This window comes from Hippocampus comes, unplaced genomic scaffold (assembly GCF_001891065.2).
Source record: "Hippocampus comes isolate QL1 unplaced genomic scaffold, H_comes_QL1_v1.1 scaffold108, whole genome shotgun sequence".
In the NCBI taxonomy this organism is placed as follows: domain Eukaryota; kingdom Metazoa; phylum Chordata; class Actinopteri; order Syngnathiformes; family Syngnathidae; genus Hippocampus; species Hippocampus comes.
In genome coordinates, this window is record NW_017805071.1 from 46,437 (window position 1) to 54,168 (window position 7,732).

Sequence of the window (7,732 nt, forward strand, 5' to 3'; positions counted from 1 at the left end):
GCAAAACAGATGATAAGTTTACATTCCCCACTGCCTCTCGACCTTACAGTCACAACATTGTGAGCATGTATCACTTTTTTCACAACATCAGTGATTTATCAGGCGTTTATTTTGACCCATTCTGACTCCTGTGTGGGTGGCTCTGTAAAAATAATGACTTAAAATGAAAACATGGTCTGCACATTGAAGATCTTTCTGTGATAAAGCTACAGCGCTTGCAAAAAAAAAAAAAAGTTTGCTTTATTTATTATTTCCAGTGTCTTCATAACATATTTTAAAACCTGCAACATTTTTCAACCCCAGACAGCTAAAATGACTTATTTTCCTTTCTGCAACCCCCTAATGCAAATCCAAGAAGATGTTTTAATTAAACCCACAATTTATTATTGAAAAACATTGGAAACAAACTTCCTCTGAGGCACACAACTACTTGGAACCATTCACATTTATATCAACACTGATGTGTTATTTTTTCCAAAAGATTCCCATGACTAGAGAGCCAGAAATGTCATTTTCATTCATATTTGTTTGATTTCAGAGTGCAATATTTTATAGCAAAGACACACACTCATGTTATTATCCGTCCATTTCTGAAAATGTCCATTGCTGCATTGTTATATGAAACAATGGGGCAAATTTATATACCGGTAATACCTGCAAATATATGAATCACATGGTGAAGAATGTTTAAATTCCACTTCTCATTGAACCAGGAAATTCATTGGTAGACTCATGGATCAAACACTTCTGAATTTTACTGTTAAGCATATTGTTACAGAACAGCAAGTTGTGCAAAAAGTAGTGAAATGTGGAATAGTTGGAGAGTTTAGAGAAGATCAAATTAGGTTCACAAGCAAAGGTTATAGTGCATTTTGGGTTGATTCTTAAATGTAACACAAAACCTATTCAGCTAATTTTTTTTGGTGACTGGTGTGATTTTGTATTTATTTGTTTTTGAATCCAATAATGTCCATGATTTCAGAGTTAAATTTGCACTTTTTTTCCTGTTCAAATATCTGGACAGGAAGTGTGGAAGTAAGCAGTCTGCCTTACTTAGATTGTCAGTCCCACAAAACAAAAACAGAACTAGCCCAAAATCACAATTTATTGTATTTTCGTATATTCTCAGACCAGGGGCAAATCGAGTCCAAGCGGCAGCATGACGTTGATGAACATCATTTTAGCCTCACGTGGTAAACAGAGATTACGTCACATGATTAAATGACAGGAGACGTCTAAAGAGGCTGAGTAAAAACAGTCTTATGTCTAGTTTTTTTCGAAGGCATCACCTCTTTATGTTGCTGTCAGTCAACTGGTAAGCGAAATAGAAAACGGTCGTATAGCGTCATCTGTCGGACAAACAAAAGAAGCAGAATCCGTCCCGCCAGCAGAAGGCGCTGTCGCACAAATCAAAGGTTACTCGACGTTCTTCGGCACCGGAAAATGCTTTGGCAGGACGCAGGTGTTGTGTAACTGCACGTTTCGTAAGTATCACCTGTCTTTCTCTTGCTGGCGAAAACATGTTTGCCGTCCTTTCATTCATATACACTTAGCGAGTTCGTTTGTTATACGGTGTATGGTTCGTTAATCGTTCGCCTGCTCGTCTGGACAGCCGAGAAGTAGAGGAGCAGCCTAGCCTAGCCCATGTAAACAATGGACTCCGTGAGACGCATACATCACTGCCAGTTTTGATTAAATTGCGGTCTTAATTGACAAGAGGATTATTTCAACCCAACGTTTCGTCACGCGTACCTTATTTAACATATTGATGAAACGGGAACCCATCGCCTACGTGTACAGTTAACCGTCACATAGACGTGTTGATTGCTGTCAAATATACAGGGTGTCCCAAAAGTCTTGGGCACATTTGAAGTCCCCATGTAGCGACCCACTCGAGCGAAGCGCGACTCAGCAGTCAATAGTCAAGTCAAGTCAGCTTTTCTTGTCAAATATGCTCTATGTGGAACATACAGCACAGATGAAATTACTTTTCTCTCTCAACCACAGTGCAAACATGAAATGCTAAAATTTACGTTAAAATTCCATTAGACACAAATATATAAATATGTTGAATAAAAATAAATAAAGAAATAGCAACAACAGACAACCAAGGGCACTTGTGATTATTGTATACTGTATTCGTAGTTACTTGTTTTAAGTGCAATAATCGGATGTCAGATGCTGGGGGAGGGACACCGATTGTGGCAGGAGGCATGGGTAGACTGGGGTGCGGGGGGCAGTGCGGGCAGTACATGGAGGGTGTTTAGTCTCCGGAGCAGAGAGACGTCGCAGCGTCCTCCCCGACGGCAGCACGTCGAAGAGGCTGTGAGACGGGTGGGTGGGGTCACCTGCCATCTGGGTGGCTTGGCGGGTCAGACGAGATTTGTAAGTGTCCACCAGTGGAGGAAGAGAGACACCAATGATCTTCTCGGCCGCTCTCACAATGCGCTGCAGACTCTTTCTGCAGGACACGGTGCAAGCGGCGTACCTCACGGTGATGCAGCTCGTCAAGATGCTCTCAATGGTGCCTCTATAAAAAGTCTGCATCATGGGGGGGCGGGGCTCTCGCTCTCCTCAGTTTGCGGAGGAAGTACAGGCGCTGGTGGGCTTTTTTGGCCAGTGAGGTGTTTAGGCTCCAGGTCAGGTCTTCCGCTGTCCTCTAGTCCGCTGCTCTCTGCTGTGCGTGCGACGTGTACGCACGCGCGCGTTTTTTGGCTTCAACCAATCAGCGCTGATGCAACTGACGTTACACATCAAAGAGCTTTGATCTACAACACCCAGCTAAGCAAGCCGAGCCAAGACAACAGCTCAGCTAGTTACAGTAGACACGATGCTCGAGGTCGGACGGACACGTTTTTATGTCATCTGTATGTTTTCCTTTCTTTTCTGTCCAAATATATATTTTTCTACTACAATAGTAGTCTCGCCCACGGTGTCTTCTTTTGCTCCACCGGGGTTTAGCTAGTGTATTTATAAAGAGACACAAATCTCTTTACCCATATCTCGTTAACTATGAATAGTAGTAAAAAAAGTTGTGCTATTTTAAAGCTAATTACATTAAGTTTTTCCTTTCGGTGTTGGTTTTTTTATTTCTTTTCAGACCCATTCATGGTGTTCACTCAACTAGAAAAGGCGTTTTGATAAGAAAAGATAAGAAAACCTTTATTAGTCTAGCAATGGAGAAATTCCCAATTCACAGCAGCAAATTTATGAAAGGAAGAAGTAGAACAAAATATAGGAGCTGCTGGAAAGGCATTCACTCTCGCTGCACCATCTTGAAGTCAAAAGAGCAAAATAATACAACACACACAGTCGTGCAATCTTAAGTCACTTTTCCTGCATACATTTTGTTGTTTGAAGCAGTTATAGATGAAAGAGGAGAGGATCAAAATGTCCTTTCACACCTTGTGTGCTTGAATTTGGAAAACCTTGAATCATGGACTGTTGATGAAAGGAGCCACCAGAGAGGAAGTCCATAGTGAGATGGCATGATAAATTCATAACGGATGGGTGCTTATGCTTTAAGCTGAAGGCACGAATAACAGAAGCTGTTGCAACCATTGACAATGCAATGCTGGGACGCGTTTGGCAAGAATTTGACTATCGGCTCGATGTGTGTCGTGTGACCAATGGTGCTCACATTGAACATCTTTGAACATTCCATGTAAAAATTGAGATTACAAGCTGTCTGAATTTACCAGATGCGTTTTTATATCCTTAATAGTTTCCGAGATATTCAATGTCAAATTGTGCCCAAGACTTTTGGAACACCCTGTATATTACACTGCTCAGGTAGCAGATAGAGTTGTTGCGTAATTAAAATGTCATTAAAATATGGTAAAGGGTCTGCCCTATAATACGTTGTTACAGCCTCATCATGCCAGTAGATGGGGCAGAGGACCAGGTCCCCTCCTCCCACTCTGGGTCGGCCAGTGTGGCTCTCTGCAGGTCAAACTCAGAGGAGAATGGAGGCTCAGCAGTTTTATCTCAGGACCCTGAGGCTGCGTCTCCCTGCACAGCTGTCAACGAAGCTGGGGAGGGTAACAGTGGTGAGAACCAAAATCTTACTCTGAGTAATTTTGCTTGGCGCCTTTACTAAAATCATTGGTCATGTTTCAAATTATCATCCACTGTTATGTCCAGGTGGTAAGAGGTCCGGAGCTTTGGTGCATATCGACCGCCAGCGCATCCAATCTGCTTCTGGGGCTGACGAACTTCTTGGCCTCGGCGTGGCCATCTATGACCATGATGTCCTGGAGCAAGGTGTCCTGCAGCAGGTGGACGAGGCCATCCAGGAGGCCAGTCAGGCTGCTGCAAAAGCAGAGGCCGAGAAGGAGTACGAATCGGTGCTGGATGATGTCAGGTAAAGAAAATACAAATAATCATTTAAAACGACCAGTGCAACAGTGGGCAAACTCAAATACACACTGTAATAGAATTTTTAAATGTGTGTTTGACACAAAATAGAACAAAGAGTAGCAATAGAAGTAGTAGTCAAACAAATTAAGAAGCTATGCTAATGGTGTGGCTATTTGGGAATTCTTTTCTTTGTAATTTTTATTGTGTTGAATGAATTGTGAAATACATTATACAAACACTGACTCCACCATTAGCTACTTTATTTTTCTTGAGGTGGATGCTCAAATTTGTCCCGGTCATCATCTGTGAGTATCATAATTAAGGTCATATCTAGCCTATGAGAGCATGATATTTGGCCTGCTCTGTAATTCTAAAAACACAGGAAATGTTGTCAAAAATGTTTATCTTTGAACTATAATTATTTTATGACTATTGTATCATATTTTGATTATGATTGTTTCCATCTGACCTTTAGGTCTGTGACGGTATCTCTAAAGCACATCAATAAAATCATTGAGCAGCTGTCCCCGTATGCTTCATCGAGTAAAGACATCAGCAGGAAGATTGAATCGGTCAAAAGGCAGAAAGAAAATAAGGTAAGGTTATTAAGATGGTATTTTCACATTAATTTGATGGTGACCTTATTACTAAAAAGTTTTTGTGTGTGTGATTCAGGAGAAACAGCTCAAGAAGGTCAGAGCCAAACAGAAGCGGCTTCAGGCTATTTTGGGAGGAGAAATTACCCAAAGGTTTGAAGATGAACTTTTGGCAGAGGGTACAGAAGACACGGGTAAGGTCACAACAACAAATGAACTAAATTCAACTGAAGTGAAGCAAAAAGAAAGAACGAAACTGGGGAGAAGTCCAATCGGCGAATAGAGTATATTCTATAAAAAGTAAATGTCATTGTTGATGTTACCGCTTATATTTCAACCTTGAATTGTAGATGCCATTCCACTATTGCACTGCAGCTGGGGGTAGATATCTTTATTTTTATTAAACCTCATCTACGAATGACCTCGAGGAAATATGTTGACTTGCCCCTAGTATATCAAAATTTGTGTGATGTTCCACTGCAGCAAAATACCCAACTTAGTTGTATTTGTGATCAATGCCTTTATTATCAATCAAGCATTTGGCCAATACTGGTGTTTGTTGTACCAGAGCCTGGCCCTTCCACGCTGGGCAGCATGCTCATGCCAGCACAGGAGACAGAGTGGGAGGAGCTCATCCGGACAGGTCACATGACACCTTTTGGTACGCGAATCCCACAGACGGAGGAGAAGAAGGAGCCCCGCAAACCGATGCTGGCCGAGAACTCGGCCTTCGATCAGTACCTGGCCGACCAGGCAAAGCTGGCCACTGAAAGGAAGAGGACTCCTCATGCGAAGAAGAGGAGGAGTTCTGCTACGCATCAACAAGGATCCAAAGGAACCGCTTCCTCTCCCAAGGACAAGAAAATGCGTAAGCGCATGCGAAAGCTCCAGATAACTGCGCTGAAGGCTCATCCCAAGGCGAGAACGAAATCTGAGCCACAAACGCCAAAGCCAAAGAGAAAAACTCCAATAGACGGTGACGAGGTTGACAGCGATGGCTCCGAGTACCTGCCGAGCGACGAAGGCTTCGATCCAGAACGAGAAGAACGAGACGCCATGGAGGAAGGCTTTGGGGAAGACGATGACGAGTACGAGTTGAAAGCGTACAAGAGGAAGAATGAAGCAAAGGGAAAGAGGCCGGTTAAGAAACAGCAGAGTGATGACCAGTATTCAGATGAAGAGGATGACGGCAAAAGTAAAGAGAAGAAATGCAAAGATGACGGCGATGTGGAATATTACAGACAGCGGATAAGGTAAAACCTTCACTGCAACAGTTCACTTCCAGTTCCAGAGGGTCCACCGTTGTTCCGTTGTATAACAAAGTTTGGCTGCAAGTCTTTTTAGGAAAGTGGCCAATTAACAAGATTGAGCCTCTTTAGTTGATAACGCATATGGACCGGCATAGTGAAAATGTGCTATTGTTATTTGCATGAGTTAGTTGGTTTGTGCTGGCTACACGGTGCCAGAAAAGAGTTAATCCCAGATGAGATTGGCAGCTGTTTCTTGACGAAGCAAATTCACTCCTTGCTCTTTTTTCCCCCCTTCTCGATCTGCCCTAATTTTCCTCGTCCACGCTTTTTTTTTTTTTTTCAATAAGCGCACTCACTCACTCACTCTCATGCTCATGCTCAGATTAGGGGAAGAGCAGCCCTAATGAGATTTCATATTTATAGCTGCCAAATAAATTGTGTTGGCATGTGTCCTTTCTTTTTCTGCGCTACAATGATTGAATGTCAGTTGAGCAGCACCGACACGACACGGCACGGCTGGGTGAGGCCGGCTGGCCTTGCGAGCAGTGATGTTGTTCGGAGCAGTTTGTAGTGGGGCGGAGGCAGTGAGGTGGCAATGCTGTTGGTGCAGAGGGGGCAGAAAAGTGTAATTAACTGAACCAATGCTTAGTCTTGACTTAATTAGAGCACGAGGTCTCACAGGCCCAGCTAAAGGAGCAGTTTTGTGGCAGGGTGACAGGACCAGGCCCAAATGAAGATGGATTCTTATCCCCTCCACCTCACACCTTTCTGGGGAACTCACACTACTAATTGTCTGTATCAATCTTCATTTGCTGCGTGACGACTCTGCCTCTAACTGCCTTTTGCTGCGCCATTATTAAACCCTTTCTCCTTTACATTTACCTCTTTTTTTTTCTGTTCAGCTTGCAAATCTTAAGGGACCTAACAAGTTGCCTTCCGCACAACTTTTGTGGGGTCTCCATCCATTTATTAGCTCTTAAAGGCATTATGAATCTGTCTCAGCCTTAATAACAACAGTATCGCTTCCAGACAAGCTCCTTACTCATTAAGTCCTGCGTTTGTTTTCGTACCGCGTCTTCAAGAGTCTGTACTTTTTCCTGCTAGGAGGTGGAAGCGACAGCGTCTTCAAGAAAGGGAGGAGAGGCGGGAGAGAGGTGAGGAGCTGACAGATGACAGTGATGCAGAGTTTGATGAAGGCTTCAAAGTGCCTGGTTTCCTCTGGAAGAAACTTTTCAAGTAAGTGGTGTGGATCCGGGTTTAGTCACAAAAAGGATTTGTTTTCATTATAATTACATTGTTTTACTTGAGTGTCTCAGAGTTATCCTAAACCTACTGTGAAAGGGATGGCTATGAAAACTTATCTGTATAATGGCATCGTTTGTGTTTTTTGTTACAACTCCTGGAATTAAACTACTCAATTGATAGCCATGTGGGTAGAACGTGAGCTTGTTCAACTTCCTTTATGTAATATGTTCCAACCCCCCCCCCCCCAAAGAAAAAAACAAAACCGGACAATAAAAAGGTTTG

At 42.8% G+C, this 7,732-nt stretch overlaps 1 protein-coding gene across 1 annotated transcript in view; it reads left to right on the top strand.

The window, feature by feature from the left end:
• The first annotated feature begins 1,387 nt into the window (after window positions 1-1,387).
• The window catches only part of ercc6 (excision repair cross-complementation group 6), a 17,593-nt gene continuing 11,248 nt past the window's right edge, over window positions 1,388-7,732 (top strand). The window contains exons 1-7 of the mRNA XM_019864623.1: window positions 1,388-1,484; window positions 3,871-4,049; window positions 4,144-4,363; window positions 4,835-4,955; window positions 5,035-5,149; window positions 5,524-6,208; window positions 7,310-7,441. Coding sequence (XP_019720182.1) covers window positions 3,878-4,049; window positions 4,144-4,363; window positions 4,835-4,955; window positions 5,035-5,149; window positions 5,524-6,208; window positions 7,310-7,441 — 1,445 coding nt within the window. The 5' untranslated portion in view covers window positions 1,388-1,484; window positions 3,871-3,877. The remainder of the gene's footprint in view (window positions 1,485-3,870; window positions 4,050-4,143; window positions 4,364-4,834; window positions 4,956-5,034; window positions 5,150-5,523; window positions 6,209-7,309; window positions 7,442-7,732) is intronic.